A 21,636-nucleotide genomic window follows, 5' to 3' on the forward strand; every position below is an offset into this window, starting at 1 on the left:
CCGACCTCCCCTTTACTTTTAAACCCCTCCTCTGACTTTTGCACTGACAAGATGTCTAAAGGGTCTCCTGGAGTTTGCCTGCTGTTTTTGTTTTGTTTTCCCTATGTTTCTTTGCTTTTAAACACTTCTTGTGCAAATACCCTGTAGTGCTTTTAAAATGCAAGACTTTTTAAGAGCAGTTTGGAAGCCTGGGGAAACATGGTGCAGGGATAAGATTCCAACATTAGGGGGAAATGTTTATGAAGCTCAAGATAGGAGCTGGAATGGGAACGACTATTGAACTACGGTGGGGTAGAAAGCTATTTTTTTCTCCTGAAAGCAACATGAAAATCTAGTAGACAATTTAACCAAAATCCTTATTTTTCTACACACTCCAGTCCTTGAAAGAGATCGAGCACTCCCTTCTTTCCAAACAGTGCACAGGACTCTAGAATATAACATTGTAATTTGATGTAATTGTAATTTGTTCCTCGAATGATCACTCATAGCAGCTCCACTTTATTTATTACCAGAATAAAAAGAAAGATTAATAATAAAATCCAAGTGGTTTTTCTTAAGTATCTGTTTAAGGTTAAGAACAATTGCATAACATCAAAAACAGTAAAAGGGAATAGCTTTACTCCCAGCCAAACTAGGCAAGATACAATTCATGCCATTAACTATTTAAGTAACAACTGCATGGATGGCTTTTAAAAGAGATATCAGAAGTAGGGATCGCAGTCCAGATCAAGACCCTGGCTTGGGGGGGGGGTAGAAAGGTTAACTCTTTGCCTGCTGATGTGGTCCCAATCTGAATCAGGGACCCCACAACTGTTATTTTCTCTCGAATAAAACTTCCCATTCATGCTAAAGGAAGCATTTCCCCCCAATGCAAATAGCTGGTGCAGACACCCCAAAGTGAACTGGGATTGCATTGAGGTAAGCAGAGGGTTAAAGTCGTGTCCCCCCCCCCCCAAAATACCTTCACATCAGGTTCCCAGTCTAGATTGGACTTCTCCATGCTTCGTATTTACTTTTTAAAAACCATTCATGCAGTTGCTAATTGCATGAATGATGTCTTGTCTAGTTTGGCTCTCAGTTCTTCAGAATGTGCGGTAAAGCTGCTGTTCATAAGACAAGCCATAGAAGGAAATTTTTTCTCCTGCAGTGCATAAATGGATATTCATAATTAAACATTAGACTTCCCTGGGGCATCATGCTTTAAGATTCATATCAACAAGCAAAACGAGGTATCTCTTAGTATGCATCAGTGACTTACAACTCTCCCTTTAGACATTTCCTGCCTTTAAGGACCTCATTTGCTTCTGTCCAGCATTTTTTGTCTTGCCCTATGGAGCAACTTCATTAACAATTCACAGGAAACACTACACTTAAAGGAGTGATTCCATGGAAAAATTGTGCCCAAATTTAAATGTAATTAACTGGGCTAATTGGAAATGCAAAAGACCACCCAGATTCTCTTCGATAGCACTTTACCGATTACAATATTTGTTAGTAATTTTTTTTCATCCATATATCCAAGCAAGCATTTATAGAAGTAGTGTAACTTTATTGATATGTTGTTTATGAATTTTGTATTCATTATTGTGGGGTTATCTTGAATCATAGAATCATAGAATTGGAAGCGACCACAGTGGTCATCTAGTCCAACCCCCTGATATGCAGGAATCATTTTGCCCGATGTGAGGCTCGAACCCACAACCCTGAAATTAAGAGTCCAGTTTAAAATTTTAGCATCATAATTATAGGTCATCCTTGGTAATATGTGGCAATGGAAATGTTTCTATGTTGAATACTGCACTATGGAGTTTTAAGCAATAAAATATAAATCGAATATAAATACTGCAACCAAACAAGAAAATATACTAGTCTTGATGTACATCAGGTGCTATGCTTAAGCACCATGCTGAATCTTGGATCTAGCAGCCAAAATCCAATCCAAGCAAATTATGACCATGTGATGCTAGGGAACAGTCCATTTACTTCAAATGAAGCCCAAGCAAATAGTCCACTTCTGAGAGATTGGGACCTTGCATCATAGAGTCATAGAATCTTAGAGTTGGAAGGGACCCCAGGGCCATCTAGTCCAACCCCCTGCAATGCAGGAATCTCAGCTAAAGCATCCATGGCAGATGGCCATCCAACCTCTGCTTAAAAATCTCCAAGGAAGGAGAGTCCACCACCTCTCGTGGGGGTCTATTCCACGGCCAAACAGCTCTTACTGTCAGATTTTTCCCCCAAATGTTTAGTCAGAATCTCCTTTCTTGTAACTTGAAGCTGTTGGTTTGAGGCCTACCCTCCAAAGCAGGGGAAAACAAGCACACTCCCTTTTCCATGTGACAGCCCTTAAGATATTTGAAGATGGCTACCATAGCTCCTTTCAGTCTCCTCTTTTCCAGGCTAAACATACCCAGCTCCTCCAACTGTTGCTTATAAGGCTTGGTTTTCTTTAACATGGTCAAATGTCAATTGGGTGGTTGTCAAAGCTTGGTACTCACTTTGGATATTGGGTGGGATACGGAGAGGCAGTGTTCATCTCATCTACTGATTTATGTTGCATTTGGCATTTGTCTGATTAATGTAATTCTATTGATGTGGTCAAAAATGAGATGGCAAGAATAAATATTGACATCCTGGGCATCAGTGAACTAAAATGGACGGGAATGGGCGAATTCAGTTCGGATGACCATCACATCTACTACTGTGGGCAAGAATCCCGTAAAAGAAATGGAGTGGCCCCCATAGTCAACAAAAGAGTGGCAAAAGCTGTACTGGGATGCAACCTCAAAAATGACAGAATGATCTCGATACGAATCCAAGGCAGACCTTTTAACATCACAGTAATCCAAGTTTATGCACCAACCGCTGGTGCTGAAGAAACTGAAATTGACCAATTCTATGAAGACTTACAACACCTTATAGAAATGACACCAAAGAAGGATGTTCTTCTCATTATAGGGGATTGGAATGCTAAAGTAGGGAGTCAAGAGATAAAAGGAACAACTGGCAAGTTTGGCCTTGGAGTTCAAAACGAAGCAGGGCAAAGGCTAATAGAGTTCTGTCAAGAGAACAAGCTGGTCATCACAAACCATCACAAACAACACAAGAGACGACTCTACACATGGACATCACCAGATGGGCAACATCGAAATCAGATTGATTATATATTATATTATATTATATTATATTATATTATATTATATTATATTATATTATATTATATTATATTGATTATATTCTCTGCAGCCAAAGATGGAGAAGCTCTATACAGTCAGCAAAAACAAGACCTGGAGCTGACTGTAGCTCAGATCATCAGCTTCTTATAGCAAAATTCAAGCTTAAACTGAAGAAAGTAGGAAAAACCACTGGGCCGGTAAGATACAATCTAAGTCAAATCCCTTATGAATACACAGTGGAAGTGAGAAACAGGTTTAAGGATTTAGATTTGGTGGACAGAGTGCTCGAAGAACTATGGATGGAGGCTCGTAACATTATAACAAGAGGCAGCAACTAAAACCATCCCAATGAAAAGGAAATGCAAGAAAGCAAAGTGGCTGTCCAATGGCCTTACAAATAGTGGGGGAGAGAAGGCAAGCAAAATGTGAGGGAGATAGTGAAAGATACAGGAAATTGAATGCAGATTTCCAAAAAATAGCAAGGAGAGACAAGAAGGCCTTCTTAAACGAGCAATGCAAAGAAATAGAGGAAAACAATAGAATGGGGAAAACCAGAGATCAGTTCAAGAAAATTGGAGATATGAAAGGAACATTTCGTACAAAGATTACCGTAATAAAGAACAAAAGTGGAAAGGACCTAACAGAAGCAGAAGACATCAAGAAGAGGTGGCAAGAATACACAGAGGAAATATATCAGAAAGAAATGGATGTCTCGTATACCCCAGGTAGTGTGGTTGCTGACCTTGAGCCAGACATCCTGGAGAGTGAAGTCAAATGGGCCTTAGAAAGCACTGCTAATAACAAGGCCAGTGGAAGTGATGATATTCCAGCTGAACTATTTAAAATTTTAAAAGATGATGCTGTTAAGGTGCTACACTCAATATGCCAGCAAATTTGGAAAACTCAGCAGTGGCCAGAGGATTGGAGAAGATCAGTCTACATCCCAATCCCAAAGAAGGGAAGTGCCAAAGAATGTTCCAACTACCGCACAATTGCACTCATTTCACACGCTAGCAAGGTTATGCTTAAAATTCTACAAGGCAGGCTTAAGCAGTATGTGGACCGAGAACTCCCAGAAGTGCAAGCTGGGTTTAGAAGAGGCAGAGGAACCAGAGACCAAATTGCAAACATGCGCTGGATTATGCAGAAAGCTAGAGAGCTCCAGAAAGACAGCTACTTCTGCTTCATTGACTATGCAAAAGCCTTTGACTGTGTCGACCACAGCAAACTATGGCAAGTTCTTAAAGAAATGGGAGTGCCTGATCACCTCATCTGTCTCCTGAGAAATCTCTATGTGGGACAAGAAGCTACAGTTAGAACTGGATATGGAACAACTGATTGGTTCAAAATTGGGAAAGGAATACGGCAAGGCTGTATATTGTCCCCCTGCTTATTTAACTTATATGCAGAATTCATCATGCGAAAGGCTGGGCTGGATGAATCCCAAGCCAGAATTAAGATTGCCGGAAGAAATATCAACAACCTCAGATATGCAGATGACACAACCTTTGATGGCAGAAAGTGAGGAGGAATTAAAGAACCTTTTAATGAGGGTGAAAGAGGAGAGCGCAAAATATGGTCTGAAGCTCAACATAAAAAAAACGAAGATCATGGCCACTGGTCCCATCACCTCCTGGCAAATAGAAGGGGAAGAAATGGAGGCAGTGAGAGATTTTACTTTCTTGGGCTCCATGATAACTGCAGATGGTGACAGCAGTCACGAAATTAAAAGACGCCTGCTCCTTGGGAGAAAGGCGATGGCAAATCTAGACAACATCTTAAAAAGTAGAGACATCACCTTACCAACAAAGGTCCGTATAGTAAAAGCTATGGTTTTCCCAGTAGTGATGTATGGAAGTGAGAGCTGGACCATAAAGAAGGCTGATCGCCGAAGAATTGATGCTTTTGAATTATGGTGCTGGAGGAGACTCTTGAGAGTCCCATGGACTGCAAGAAGATCAAACGTATCCATTCTTAAGGAAATCAGCCCTGAGTGCTCACTGGAAGGACAGATCGTGAAGCTGAGACTCCAATACTTCGGCCACCTCATGAGAAGAGAAGACTCCCTGGAAAAGACCCTGATGCTGGGAAAGATGGAGGGCACAAGGAGAAGGGGACGACAGATGGTTGGGCAGTGTTCTCGAAGCTACAAACATGAGTCTGACCAAACTGCGGAAGGCAGTGGAAGACAGGAGTGCCTGGCATGCTCTGGTCCATGGGGTCACGAAGAGTCGGACACGACTAAACGACTAAACAACAAATTGTTGTTTTTTGCTGTTCACCATTATGATAAATGGAACAGATTTTTTTTTTTTTTGCAAAAATGAAAAATAAGTAAGTTTGTGGTATCTTTGAGTACTACTGCAATTTGCCTCACTCCACATTCTTTGTATTGTATGTTACTAAGCACAAGCAGTAGATTACTGTACACTCCCAGTTTACAACTTGGCTTTCATTCCATCAAAGTTGAAATAGGAGCACTGCAAAGCTCATGTTGTCCCCATGGCGATTCTGGGATGTTCCCAGATCTGTTTGTGTACCAGTGCTCACAGGCACATGAACCCATATCTTTCATCTGCATTAACATAAAAGCTAATTTGGGAAAAATAACAATACTACCCTTGAGATCTCCAGTAAAGGAGGCAATTGTGTGCTAGAAAAGGACTGCCCTGGCTATGATGCCATTGCTTATATGTGGGGATTTAGTAATGATCAACAGAAACCAATATCCATGTGCCTGCTCCAAAGAGCAGCAACAATCACATCAGCGTTGCAACTGCAATATTTATTTGCAAAATAATAACATGGTTTAAGAGTAAAATCATAGCATTTGAGGTTTGATGTGCTGTTATCAAAATATGCCGAGTTAAAAGAATCAGTAATACATTACAAAGGCAACCCACCCCAATGTTGCCTGGCTTAGCTGTTACTATTATAGAGACCAGGAAGAAGGTTGAAGGTGGAGAACCACCTTGTAAGAAAAGGCAAGGTGGAGTCTTAAGGATCCAGCTGAGGTCCAAGGAAAGAGAAAGAACTTGTGAGATTCTCTGGCCATAATCCTTCATCCAGTTAGGAGACTTGGAGGGAAAGGCATCAGTTAGGAAGCCACTGTCCCTCATTTCTGGGCAGCCCAGGCCAGAGTATGTGGCCTTACTGGACTCCTCCAACTCCGAGACTATCCTTGTGATTCATCTCTCCTTGCTTGGCCATCATAGGATCAAACCGTAACAGAATTGGGCAATGACCCTTTTAATGAACAGATAGCACCTCAGAGAGAATAGAGCTAGGAAGAGGCTCAAGTTGGCCAATCCTCAGAAGGCTTCAACATGCTGCTGAAGCACGAACTCTCCCCAAGTCTTGGCACTGACTGCTGTGAGCTCTCCAGGGTACTAAACAAGCTGTGCCTTTGCCCTGCTGCCCTGGTTGGCAATATGGAAGGGTGGATTGGATTTGACTGGACTTGCAATAAATAAAAGATACAGCTGAGTCCTATTGTCGAAGTTTCCTGCCAGTGTCATAAGGATATCCCCACCTGTCAAATTTTATGTTAGTAAGGTGATTTTTCTCTTAAAGAAAGGGAGAAAGCTTGAATTTTTAAAGTGCTCATTTTAATTTGTATGAAAATCAATGTGAAAGCTGCTTAGTACAAAAACCACTGCACCTGTTTAGGCAGACTTCATCCTGTCAGAAGCAGCGGCGCAACAAGATAATTTTAGACCCTGAACTAAATGGTCTTACAGACCTTCTCTTAGCTGGCCTTATGCATAACTTAAGTTGCAAAGGAAACATTTAGCATTTCTCTTATCTCTCCCCTCTACCTCAGTCATCACAATTCCATGCATTACAGCTGCTTCTACATTCAATATATGTTACAGAAACAGAAATACTCCAAGCATGTGCTCATTACTTACAGGAATAAAACTGAGATTGTTTCTGCTCCCTTGATGCTAAACACCTTTTATTGAGAATAAGCACCATTTTGTTGTGGAAAAGCACAACACATAATAGATAGATAGATAGATAGATAGATAGATAGATAGATAGATAGATAGATGATAGATAGATGATAGATGATAGATAGATAGATAGATAGATGATAGATAGATAGATAGATGATAGATAGATAGATAGATGATAGATAGATAGATAGATATAGATGATAGATAGATAGATAGATAGATAGATAGATAGATAGATGATAGATGATAGATGATAGATGATAGATGATAGATGATAGATAGATGATAGATAGATAACAAAAAGGGCATCAGTAACCATGACATGGCTGGCCAGCCATCCCATTTTTAAAATAAGAAGAAAGGTTGCCGCAATGACTTCCAGAAGCCTTAATTTGCACTGACATGCCCATGATGGTCTGGGTTCTGATGGGGGACATATTTGCTGCTGCCCCCATAATCTGCTACTCTCTTGAGGGCGCCTCATAGATGTGAGGCCCTGGACTTTTGCCCCAAGGTCAAGGCCATGTTGCGCCAGTGCTCAGTACGAACCTTGCATAATCTCAGTGGTGTGTAACTTCATATAGCCCTCAAATGTGAACAGCATATGGCAATACTGCTTAGTCTTTGTGAATCAATAAGTGGCAATTCTCAATCTCATCATGCCTAGACCTTCAGTTGCAGTAGAAGGATTCTCTGTAATAACAATGAATTACTAAGTAATGGAACTTTTAAATATCCATCCATCTTTCCTGACTCGGGGAGGAAGGAACCTTCCCCCAACCTGCTCGTATATCTTCCCTGTTCTTGGCCATTAAAAGCACAGTGGTTTTTTCCCTTTTGTCTTCTTCTTTTTTATCTTTATTGTTTTCTCTCTCTCTCCTCAATACCAAACATTAGCAAACAGTCTGGAATAAAAATTATATTACAACCATTAATCATCTGCAAATACACTCAATTTCCAAATGGTGCTAGGAAGTCATCTACTTTGTATGTTTGATCATAAGTGAAGCTTTTTCCTTTCTTAGAGGTAATATCAAGAAAATGCAGTTCATTTTTCCAACTCCATAACATTTCTAACATACAACTGGGATTGTGCAGACTATCAATATGTAGGCGAGTGCAATAGATCATGTCTGGTCAGCTATGCAGGTATACAGCTAAAAGTGTACTCTCATCCTCCTCTCTATGTTCATTCAGAGTACACAATTGTAATATGTGCACAGTCCTAATGTTCTCCAACAAGTTTTTAATGCAAATTTTGGACAAGTGGCCTGGTGGGATACAGTGACATGGAGAACCTCTAGCCCCTGAGATGTTGCTGCACTATAGCTCCTGCTGTCCCTGACTATAGCCCTTGTTGGCTGGAGCTGATGGAAATTGGAGTCCGGCAACCTCTGGAAGGCCACAGGGTCTGCACCACGGTGTTTTCCTGCCGGGCTGTTTCCATCAAAGTGCTTATTGGTTCTTGTCTCTTTTGAATCCATAAAATTAGGGAGTGTCTGTTGTTATAGCTGATTCCCCTTTATCCACCTGCTCCATGGGCTGCCTTTAAGCATTTGTTTGCTATGAAACACTTCTTGTCTCCAGCGATCCAGGTGGTTGCTATGAAGCAGGCCAGATCCACATTGTTGCACTGGTGCAACGTCCTGGGTGAGTTCAAAACACTACTACAGGCACAACTTCTGCCTCAGCAATTGCTTTGCTATAAGACTACCCAGTTGCTTTTTTCTGCTGGAGTGGCACAGAGAATCAGATGTCTAAGCTTCAGCCTGAACTACACTTACATGCAAGTTCAATTAAAATCAAGTGAACCTGCTTTCAGGTGAATTGTAAAAAGGCAGAGGTGTTGTGAACCTCACTGTCTTCCTTAATAGTGGTAGATCTTTTAAGGTGAATGAGAAAGCAACAGGCACAAAACAGGAAGCAAGCATTTGTTAACTTTATTTACTATATGCATATTTATTTATGCTTTTGATGTTTGCTAAACTGAAAAGCCTTGGGGAGCAAGAGGCATTGATTTAATCAAAAAGAACATTACTGGTAGTACTTGAAAATCTAAATCTTTAGGGGCAGCTTCATCCTGAGGGGAATTGCAGCTTTGGGGAGGGGGATACTGGGGCCGCAACACAGGGAAAGTGTTAAGTCCCCTCCCTGCACAACTAATGTGTTCCTGTGAATATTGTAACAATATTACATGCATATATGTACTTAGGAATGTGTGGCACCAGTTCCAATGGTAATTACTCCAAAGAAAGTGTACATAGGAATGCCTCACTTAGCACAATCCTATCATCCGGCAAGGCTGGTTAAAGCATTTTAAGAGATGTGTTGTCACCCCTGTCCCAGGGCGACAGTAGCAGAATTGCCAGAACTCTGCTAATGAAGGGACTGGGAATGGGAGGCACCAGAGCTGTGCCAAGTGGGGAATGAGGTTGTGCTGGAATCCTTCAGTACTCCCACTGAAATAATTGAAGCGGCCAAATGCATGCTTCCTCCACCTCTTCCTGCTCTGCCCGTGCAGTCACAATGGAACACAAGGATTCTGATCAACTTTGATGCCAGCCACGACTCTCTTGCAGCAGTATATGATAAACATTACACAAGGAGCCCATGCTTTAGATGGCATGGCACGTGGATGGCTAGTCATATTGTGCATACTTATAGCACACAAGGAGGAACTTTGGGGATGTCAGAGACTGTCTGGACCCTGAGGAGTAGTGGCTAGATACTGATGCATGGACACCAGGAGAAGTTGGGGCTAGAGACTGACTTGGAAGAAGAGATTGGTGATCTGGGAGAGTCTGTAACAGCCAGGAGATAAGAGTTAGAGGCAGGAGAAGCTGCAGGTCAGAGAGTAAAGAACAGGGGCAGGAGGAGGGAGAAGAGTTCCTGCTTGTGCACAGCTCAAGTAGGGGCCTCTCTGTTGCTGCAACTGCTTCATCAGGTGCACGTCTATGAGAAGGTAAAAGACATAGGACTGATAGACATGCCTTTTCCTAATTTGTAAGTGTACATTTGACAATAGTTAATTCCTCACTCTGGGCATTCCTTGCCTGACAGGGCTGTGACAGGGGATGTGAAGCATTGCGAAAAGGATTTCGGCACAAAAGACAAGTATAATCCAGCCACTTTCTTGTTACAGCAGACCTTGAGGCCATTGGTTTCTGTTAACTTTAGTGGAATTTAGTTCAAATTTCAGTTATTTAATAGAAAAGGAAGCACTATTTACCATACTGCATAGAAAGAGTCCATATTTCATACTTATTCACTCTGCTTCTTAATAAACGAAAAAGCCCCAAATGGTGTAACCTTTCCTCAGAGGGAAGTAGCTCCAGCACCTTTTGTTACTGTTGCCCTTTTCTGAACATTTCCAGCTCTACAGTGCCTTTTTTGAAGTGTGGTGACCAAAAACTGAGCACAGTATTCTGTCCTGATTCATGCGGGTACCCAGCACCACAGATTGATGATGACCAAGTAGGGTGGTAGTCCCAGAGAGACATGAAAGCAAAGCAAGGCAGGATCAGCACCTTGGAGAGGGACCTATTTGGGTTTCAGGACGACAGCTAGTCATCCTACTAGTCACTAATAGTTGTCTCAGCAGTGCCCTGGAATAGCTGTCAAAGCTTTATAGTATGGATTAGGTATTGATTGATTTGAGGCCCTGCCCCCTGAATGTTGCATCTGGCCAGTCAAAAAGCCGGCATATCCCATTTGGATATTCCACAAAAGAGGAAGGGTATCTTTTTATATGCAACGGCAGCAGCAAGAGTTTTGATCGCAGCAAAATGGAAGAGTAATGAAATCCCCTCTATACAAGATTGGATCCAAAAGCTGACAGAATATGCCAAATTAGATGCTTTATCAGGGGGGAAAAAGAATAAATCAAAACAGGAATTTGTTTCAAAATGGGAGGTTTTCAAAGAATATCTGAAAAATAAATATAGTAGTTTAAATTCCGTTGCAGCATTCGAGGAACTTCAGTAATAGTTGCAAGGTAGATATAAGAAATTAGATTTATTAAGAATAAGTTTAATTATGATAAAAGTGTGTATTGGCAATAAGTAATATGAATTTGAAATATGGAATAGACGGGAGGTTGGGTCTTTAGTGTTAAGACCAATAGATGTTTTATTGTTTGCTAAGAAAATTATGTGTTTATGGTTATTCTTGTGTGTAATTTGGTATTTGTGTTTTTTTTCTTTTTTCTTGTTGTATCAATAAAAAACCTTATTTAAAAAACAAAACAAAACAAAAAACAAAGAGCTGGCATATTCCTCTGCTGCCCTAGGGTTTCAAGTTTTGGGGGAATCCCTCTTGATCCACTGAGGAGTCTGTGGATCAATCCTTGAAGTCTGATAGCAGAGGTCTTTCCACAGAGGTGCAAGCTCTGTTGATCATGGCTCCACATGGAATGGACCAGGAAGTCGATCCAAAATACAACATATTGATCTATGCAGCTGAACAGCTCTCTCTCTCTCTCTCTCTCTCTCTCTCTCTCTCTCTCTCTCTTTCTCACACACCCACACCCACACACCCACACACACTTCATGAAATCATTTTGGACTTACCAAAGCCAAAAGCACTGGACCCGCCAATACTCTGTGAAGCCTGAACACTGGTTGATGTGTAGAGTCCCGTGACCAATAAGCCATCAAAAAAGGTACTCGTTGAAATTGTCACTGAAATGAAAGAAATTTTAAAAAATGTAAAAGATTCTCAATTTTAAGGGAAAGATTTCACCACCCTTCTTTGCTCAAGCCAGTTATCTAGGGCCAGGGTTGTCACTATCCATGTTGCAGGGAGGAATCTCTTCCGTGTGACCAAATCTAAATACATGGGGTACTGAATAGCCCTGGAGATAGTGGACACTGACATGAGAATTCTACATGTGTTTAGAGTGTCATTTGCAATGCTACTTCCCACCACATAGGATTACCAGCAGAGGGAAGGCAAACATGGACAGTAAATGACCTTTTAACAGGTCCTTAGATATCTTCATAGCCAACCTTCTTCCACGCCTTTTAATGAGTGGTGATCAAGAATAACCAGCTTTTTATTTGGCAGCAACAACTCATTTCCCAAACTATGAAGCCATTCAGTTTCAAATGTAGGATTTGACATAAACTGTAAGCAAATACTTAAAAGTCAGTTTGTATTCCTCACAAATTCATAGGCACAACTGGAATAACAGCCCAAAATTTATTCATAGTAGGTTAATACTATAAGTATAATAGTTCCAAGAAGAAGCTCTAGTAACAGGATACACAAATTGTGCAGTGCAATGGACAGCTACACGTTATGTGACAAAGATGGCTGATGCACATTCACAGGTATGTTCTATAACAGTGTGGACCATGTACACATGTTTTTAAACTGAACTTACATCTGATTAGGCCCAAGTCCCTGGATATGTGTTCACAGGTGTCAACACTGCCACAAACAACACTGGTGGACATATGGCAATTATGTGTGCCAAATAACATGAAAAGCTGCACCGAGTGACTCTAAATCAAGTGGAAATGATTTGAGCAGGGTTGCTTCCCACATTAACCTAAATAGGAGTGCCAATAATGGAGAGAGAGAAAGCCATTGAAGGGTCCACACAATTCTGCCTACCATGAATGCACGACTGCTAGCATACATATGTTCATACATGCATAGAATCCTTCACATGTTACAAAGAAATGCATGTCAGTCAGAGTTTTCCTCCTCACTACCCTACTTGCAGCTTTGTCAGAAACTTTCCAAATATTTATGTTAAATAAAAAGCTATTTTCAGCTGAGCACTCCTAATTTATTTATATCTCTTTCTCTGTGTCTCCTCACCCCCTCAAATTGTACAATCTTGAGAAAGACAACCATGCTTAAATTATTTGTCATCTTTAATGAATCAGAAATAATTTTTATACTTAATGAGCTTTCTATCATGAAATGCTGCACACTAAGCATTACAGCAGCAAGATTTTAAAGTAGCAATGAAAGGTCACTCAGCTCACTGTTTCTGAAAGGCGCTGCTTGCCAAGAAAGGCTAAAACTTTGTTATGATGTAAAAAAACCCGAACCCTTCAGTTCGGAAATGCAAATGTTATATCTTTAGTAAAACAAAGGACATGCTTGCAGCATATTACCATGGCATATTATACAGTACTATATCTGCATGGCTAATAATACGATAATAATGTGTCTTTTTGATGTATTTTACACAACAATCTGAATGCGAAGTAGAGTATTAAGCTGTTAAGTCTTAAATATTTGTAAGTGAGATAAAATGAAAAAGACCAACATAACCCACAGGGCAGATTATAAGCATTCTTTGGCATTTAGGCACCTGTTACTATTTTTCTGACATAATTTAGAGCTAAGAAATGGAACTCTAAATTACTTGAGCCGTATGGCACTCAGAATTTTTGAAGTACTTCGTTCTGAACATTCATCTTAAACACGTCTGCTTGACATTTTTATCATCAGATATTACTAGTTCAAATATACTAATATGCTTAAATGGCCTCGGCTGAGAAAGGCCAAAATTATTCACTGCTGCTCTTCTCCATTACGTAAAAGCATGGCAGATTAGCGGCACTATTCTCTATGTCTCGCTGTCTGCAGGAATGGCCTTGAACTGTTAAAACCATTTTTACAGCACCACCCTACGCATGTCTACTCAGAGGTAAGTCCTGCTGAGTTCTGTGAGATTTGTCCCATGGGATGTCTGTATAGAATTGCAGTCTCTGCTGATATCCTCCAGAACCAACATACTTCCAGCATTCCTAATCACAGCATCTGTGCCTCAAAGCTTGCCTGGGACCATATACCATGTTTTCAATGCACCTTGTCCTTAGAATTTATGAACGGATACAGCAAGCCTTAGAGACAAATTCAGAACTGGGATGCAATACGATAATTTGCTCACAGCATTTTAAGTCATAGGTAGCTTGGGTGATACAACTGATCAAAGAGCCCTTTTCAAACTCAATATCCTCCTTTATTCCATGGAAGAGAATGTGGAAACATCACTAATTTGTTGCTTCTAGTTTAAACTCCCATGTGAGCACCAATGTAAGCCATGCAGAACTTATGAATCTTACTACTATACTGCTTGAAAATCTAGGTGAAGTAACATTGCAAATTGAAGCTTTATAGTATACAAAACAATTGTCTCTTAGGAAGTTGGTATTATTTTGAGCTCAACTGTCCATTTTGTCTAAGCTGTTATTGAAAATGTGCCTACATTTTATAGGTGCATCAGACATAGAAGAGGAAATTTATTGTGCTAATATCAACAATTCCCCTGGTGTCCACCCTCCTTGTGGTATTAATTACTGTATGTCTCAACATCATGGAGGGACAGGGGAAGCATCATTGTCATGCTGTAAACAAAATGAAAATATAAGAATTGTAATGAGACCAAAATGGAAAAAAGAGGGGTAAATTGATATAAACACCTGCATAACAAAAAGAAGGTAGAGCCGATCCTAGTCTGAGTTGTGATGTTAACGGGTTAAGAACATGATGAAGAGCCTTGTTGAATCAAGCCAAAGGCTCACCTGGCCAAGAATCACAGTGGCCAACTAAAAGTCTGTGAGAAGCCCCCAAGCAGGATTTGAGTACAACAGTGTCCTCTCAATTCTGATTCCCAGCAAATGGTATTCAGAGGCACACTGTCTCCAATAGTGGAGGCTGAACATATGGCTAGTGCCCATTGATAACCCTAATTTTTTTAAGGTCATCCAGGGTATTGTCCATTATTACATATTGTGAGGGTGCATTCCATAGAAACAGCACTTCCCTTTGCCTGTCTTGCAACATGCAACTTCTTCATTGGACAACCTCAGGCTTTCGTATTATGAGGGAGGGAAGAAAATGTATCTCTGTCCACTTTCTCCACACTCTCTTATGCGCCCTTCTTCTTTCCCATAGGGAAGTTGTCCCAACCCCTTGACAATTTTGGTTGCCCTTTTCTGAACCTTTCCAAGCTTGCGATATTCTTTTTCAAGTGTGGTGACCAGAACCTCATGCGGTACTCTATACAGTGTGGTCCCACCATAGATTTCTGTAACAGGATTATGGTTTGGTAGTTTTATTATCAATCCCTTTCCTAATGATCCCTAACATTCAAGTCACAATTTTTCACAGTTGCCACACACTGGGTCAACATCTTAATCAAGCTGCCCACTATCTGAAGCACATTTGCCGTTTTGCTGCCCATTCACCCAGTTTGGAGTGATCTTGTGTCTTAACTTTAAGAAACAGCTAAACAGACAGAACATATTACAGTCTCATCTGGGCTGTAACATTTAGGACTACAGCTATGGGACTGCATATTAGGATGCTTCCCTGATATTTTGTGGGGGGTTTTAATTCCACACAGTTGAATCTAGTATGCCAGGAAGAAAGGCTCCATCTTAGCTTCAAATTTTTGTTGAGCAGGAACTGCAGAAAAGGCAATTGCCTCACTGACAGATGGAACCTGGAGAAGACTTGCCACAGAACGCAGGCATATATTTCTGCCTGTACAAGAGTGATGAGCCACGGAGTTGCCTTTGGTCAAGGTGTAAAGAGGAGGAAATCACATGCAATTCACTGGATTGGTGAGGACCACGGTGCAGGCAGATGCACAGCATAACCTCTTAATGCTTGCCGCATGCTGCCGCTCAGCTGGCAGGCTGCCCAGAAGGAAAGCAGCAGGAGTAGCAGCAGGGGTTCCTGATCCAATTTCGTCTCCTAAAACCCAGGGAGACGAATGTGACGAAGTCACTGGACCAGCGATTTCACAGGGAAAAGGCTACAGCCTCTCGTAGCAAACCTTTTGCATAGTTGGGAAGACTACATTAATGGTTACCATCGTTCCCCTTTGTTTTCTTACCCCAGGTGGGCAGACACAGCATTTTTACTAGCAAAAAATTGTTTCTTCTACTGTATTGATCTCTTTATATATGCAAATAAGACATGTCATTAGGATTGCAGCACCTTATTTATTAATGGGTCCCCTTTCTAAAAGGATATTCAAGGTGTAAAAACCAATAAAAATTACAAGAGATAAAGTGAGCAAACAATTAAAAAAATAGAATACCCAGTAAAAACACAGATATAACAGTAGCAGCAGAAACTTAAAACAGGAGGAAATGACAGCCTAGAACAGGCAAACGCCAGCCCTCCAGATGTTTGGGACTGCAATTCCCATCATCCCTGATCACTGGTCCTGTTAGCTAGGGATGATGGGAATTGTAGTCCCAAACATCTGAAGGGCTGGAGTTTGCCTATGCCTGGCCTGGAACAACCAGATTACAGTTGTTTTCAAAACAAGTCAAGAATTAAGTAACTGAAGGGACCTTCTGAATAAAAATGCCTGAACATGCCTGTAGAAATAAATTAGGTTGGGGCCCCTATAGAGGGCATTTCATAACATGGGCGCCACTGATTTAGTAATAACCACTAAATGGGAGAGAGTTCTTGGTAACCACAGTCAATACACCTAATCTGATCACTTCCTAACAAAAAGGCATTTGTATCTCAGAGTCTTGTTCTCTTTACTTTCCCATCTGTAGTATTACTAGAACTTAGGAATGATACAAAATGTTCCTTAAGGAAATATAGAGAACGAATCTCAATGCCAGAATGCACTTGCCTACAATTAACAGGGAGGCCTTGTTGGTGGCATCACTTCTGGCTGTTGTTTGGTTGGCACTTACCCATCACACACACACACATCCAATGGCACCGTTGAAAAAAAATAATATTGTGAGCTACTGACAAATTTAAAAGAAAACCCAGCTAACTGAAAGGACCTTGTCTGAGCAAGCAAGACTTGCCAGATTCATTTATAACTGAAGTCTTCAAGATGCACGTAAGGCCCAGTCTTGGCTTGAAGTGTGCCCCACAACTTCCATGGGGATTATTTCATAATAAGATAGTACTAAGTACAAAGCCTATTTTTTCCAGAAAATGTGGTCTAAGTGGAATTATATGGTCAATCAATCAATCAATTTCCTTTATTCGACCGATAGTCAGAAATAAAACATTACACAATAATTATAAACTATAACATCATAGGGGTACATAAATAAGGTAGGGTTAGGGTACTAGACCTCTCACAGATAACCCACATCAAAGCATTCAGTTATACGTTTCCGAGACTTGAGTGCCAGGAAAAGGAATTTAGCCACTGACAAAGTTATTTTCCCCGAAGACTTATTTAGCAGATATGCTGTCTGCTTTCCTCTTTGTCGGGAACTGAGCTGGGGTAAGTATGGAGTTATAAGGTACTGTCTTAAATCGTTGTAGAAGGGACAGCTCAGTAAGATGTGCTCTGTGGATTCTACCTCACCCAGTGCACAGTGGCATAATCTCTGGTCATATGGGACTCCTCCATATCTTCCCTTCAGAACCGCCGAGTCAAGAACATTCAGCCTAGCCGCAGTAAATAGTCTGCGATATTCCACATAGTGGATATCCGCCAGGTAGCGAGCTGGAGCAGCCCGATACAACTGCTCCCCCAGAAACAACCCAGGTTTCACACGGGCTATGTCCTCCTGTCTGGCAATATCCCTTAATCTTTGAGCGATCACCGCCTTTGCATGGCTATACGTCATGGACTCTATATAAAGGGAGGACAACCCGCACTTCTGCACTTCCTCCACTATCTCCCCTTCCCATGGAGATTTAAAGTTATCCCTCAGAATCAAGGGGGCCAAACCCACCGGTCTGAAACAGAGCTTGAGCCATAGCCATAACTTCGCTTTCAGGGCCACATACCTAAAGGCTTGACAACCGGTCTGTTTTACTGTTGAAAGGAGGCAAGCGGTTATTGTGTGGTAGACCACACAAGCTATGTTTAAGTGAGAAAAAGTGTGGTCACTGGCACTCCACGACAAATTTAGAGCCTTGTTGCCTTTTTCTGAACTTGCACCAAGTCATGTAAACAAAGAAAGTCTTCATAAAACAGAAGCCTACTATGATAAACTCTCTCTTGTCCTGTGCCTGTCATTTTTGTTTTCACTGGACGGGACAGAAGACTGTTCTTAGACATGCAACTAGAATTCATATTTGAAATTGTTGCATAATGACTGGCTCCTACACTTAGTTTCTTTTTCTTCTTTCACAAAGCACAATATTTCCACATACCATAAGGAACTCTGCCCATGTCAGTGAAATGGTTGAATAAGCTATCTGCTATCTTTTCATCAGTAACTCAGAGTACACAAACTATTAGCAATTTTAAAATATCTAGTTTGGTTAGCACCATTCAAGACGCATTTTAAAGAAAAACAATATCACAATTGTAAATAATTATGAATCCTGGAGTTGTTCTACTAAATATGCTAGGATTTTTAAATAAAAATCATTAACTTCAAATTGTTACAATTAACTTTTCATCAATGTAATCCAGGAACAGCATCACAAATTTAGTGACCTCTGTTTTAAATCTAATCTCATTGCTCATGCCTTTCAGATTTATGTGTGGCTGGCTGCTTGATACCCATACATGAAATTTTCATACTGTTGGCACCGCTCTAAATAAATTATTAAAAGGATATGAATATGAGTGTTGTGTTTAGATTTTCAGCATTGTTTTGTAAATCCCTTTTATTCGCTTGCCCTCATAAAAAGAAACTGCTGTAAACATAAACAGCAATGGCATTTTAAGCCCACAACCATCCCACCTACTAAGGATACAATCATCTTTGTCTTCTGAAAATTATAAATGCTTGCAAGACTTGTGTCTTATTTTTAGATTAGGAAAGTGTGCGAGCTAAACATAGGCTTCTGAGCATATTGACCTCAGTTTAGAAATATATAAATCCTCTTACCAAACGAATTATGATTATATTAAGCAAATGGAGTTGAAAACTGTTATAGCGACATTAGAAATTAAAGAAACATCTACATATTAAAAAATTGATGTGCAGAATGCTTTTGCAAACATTCATGCTAAATGAAGAGAGACACAGCTGCAAATCAACAAAGAAGACTGCCAATAAGAATATATTTTTTCCCTACATTATATTTAAAAATATAATAAAATAATATTTTCATTTCTATACAAACCTGTTATATCACAGAAGAACAGCATGTTGGCCACTGAGGGCTCTAAAAAGAATATTCCAGAAAAATCTTTCCTAATTCGTATGTTTTAAGAACATGTGATGGCCAGTGATGCTACCAGGGGCTAACATGGAAGATGATATAATCACAGGCCAATTGCTTTCAGATAAAATAGGCCACAACTTTATTGATTACAGATGTAAGTGGGTCTTGGCATAAGCATTGGGTGTGTACCATGAATCACCCAACCCGACTGCTGTTTGATTATTGAGTAGGGTTAATCCCAGGTTTGGCCACCTCGTGAGAAGAGAAGACTCCCTGGAAAAGACCCTGATGTTGGGAAAGATGGAGGGCACAAGGAGAAGGGGACGACAGAGGATGAGATGGTTGGACACTGTTCTCGAAGCTACAAACATGAGTCTGACTAAACTGCAGGAGGCAGTGGAAGACAGGAGTGCCTGGTGTGCTCTAGTCCATGGGGTCACGAAGAGTCGGACACGACTAAACAACAACAACAACAACAAAATCCCAGGTTAAGGATCAGCCCATGGCTCACATCAAATCGGGTAATCCCTCTAAGATCAACATTTGGGGAGTGTGTGTCATGGCCCATCAGCCCCCATCTGGGCATCAGGATGGAAGCACACACTCAAAAACCTCTTTATGGGGAGTAAGGTTCCCAATCCCCCTGTCTGCCTTGACTAAGGAAACAACCCAGTGCCTTATCCACCATCCGTGCAAGTCCCAGAAGCCAAGTGAACTGGACTCTGGGCAGGAGGCACAGCTTGGCTTTATAACCAAAGAGCAGACCCAAGAGAAATAGTTTCCCCCCAGGTCCACTCTGAAGTCCCGCCCTCCTGGCTCACCAGTATTGGACAGAATCACGGAAGAACCATTGGAAGCCTGTGCAACCATTGGGGAAGGAAATGGTGCTCTCCCTGGCCACCTGTGAAACCAGCGCCTGCCGCTGCCCCATCCTGCGCTGGGCTGCAACCGCCACTCACCGGGGGTGAAAAGGTAATATTCCCATAATACAAAGAGATGTTGATTCCAAGTTAATTTGGAGTTTGTGTGCATCCATGTTCAGCATGACTGAACAATAATAATAATAATAATAATAATAATAATAATTTATTATTTGTACCCCGCCCATCTGGCTGGGTTTCCCCAGCCACTCTGGGCGGCTTCCATAGAAACCAAAAATACACTAAAATATCACAGATTAAAAACTTCCCTGAACAGGGCTGCCTTAAGATGTCTTCTGAATGTCAGGTAGTTATTTATCGCTTTGACATCTGCTGGAAGGGCGTTCCACAGGGCGGGCGCCACTACCGAGAAGGCCCTCTGCCTGGTTCCCTGTAGCTTTGCTTCTCGCAATGAGGGAACCGCCAGAAGGCCCTCGGCGCTGGACCTCAGCGTCCGGGCAGAACGATGGGGGTGGAGACGCTCCTTCAGGTATACTGGGCCAAGGCCGTTTAGGGCTTTAAAGGTCAACACCAGCACTTTGAACTTCCCTTCTTTATTTCACAGTATAATATACTCAGACATAAGTCACAATTAATTCAGTGGGACTTACTTTTAATTCACTGTATACAGGAAGGATTGGTCTATCACAACACTTGCTGCACAGTTACTTCCTCTTCCTGCACTGGCCTTCAATGCCACCAGCAGCCGTAGCCACTCACTTTGGCTTTATCCCACGGTAAAGAGGATAAAAGTTGCAGCAGAGTGTAAACACAGGTAGGGTTAAATCCCATGAAATCAGCCAATCAAAGAAGGGCGTGTAGTGATGCACAATGATGCAACACACACTGTGACAGCAAAATACACATAAAACATTCTGAAGACATGTTTTTTAATGTGCATGCACAAAAATCAAAGTCTCGGGATCTCAGAAAAATTGTAAATATTTGAGATAAATGATGAGATAATTATGCTTTTTAACAAAGCTAGTTTGTTCATAAATCTGGTGTATGTCAAATTGCAGTTTGAGCCACTTCAGAAATTACACAAATATACTTCTTGTGCTAAGGGACGTGGGTGGCACTGTGGTCTAAACCACAGAGCCTAGGGCTTGCCAATCAGAAGGTCGGCGGTTCGAATCCCCGTGATGGGGTGTTGAGTCCCAGCTCCTGCCCACCTAGCAGTTCAAAAGCACGTCAAAGTGCAAGTAGATAAATAGGTACCACTCCAGCGGGACGGTAAACGGCATTTCTGTGCGCTGCTCTGGTTCACCAGAAGCGGCTTAGTCATGCTGGCCACATGAGCCAGAAGCTGTCTGTGGACAAACGCTGGCTCCCTCGGCTTATAGAGCGAGATGAGCGCCGCAACCCCAGAGTTGTTCGCAACTGGACCTAACGGTTGGGGTACCTTTACCTTTACCTTTTATGTCTTGTGCAATGTGCAAAGCAGGAACTGGCAATGAAATCTGTGATACTTCTACCACCTAGAATTAGCAC

The 21,636-nt window shown here is 41.3% G+C and overlaps 1 protein-coding gene across 2 annotated transcripts in view; it reads right to left on the minus strand.

The window, feature by feature from the left end:
• RELN (reelin) overlaps positions 1 to 21,636 on the minus strand; it is a 291,904-nt gene that overhangs the window by 239,231 nt on the left and 31,037 nt on the right. For both annotated transcript variants that reach the window (XM_083574837.1, XM_083574836.1), the window contains exon 2: positions 11,704 to 11,814. In XM_083574837.1, coding sequence (XP_083430963.1) covers positions 11,704 to 11,814 — 111 coding nt within the window. The remainder of the gene's footprint in view (positions 1 to 11,703; positions 11,815 to 21,636) is intronic.

This window comes from Podarcis filfolensis, assembly GCF_964270895.1.
Source record: "Podarcis filfolensis genome assembly, chromosome: 10".
Classification (NCBI taxonomy): domain Eukaryota; kingdom Metazoa; phylum Chordata; class Lepidosauria; order Squamata; family Lacertidae; genus Podarcis; species Podarcis filfolensis.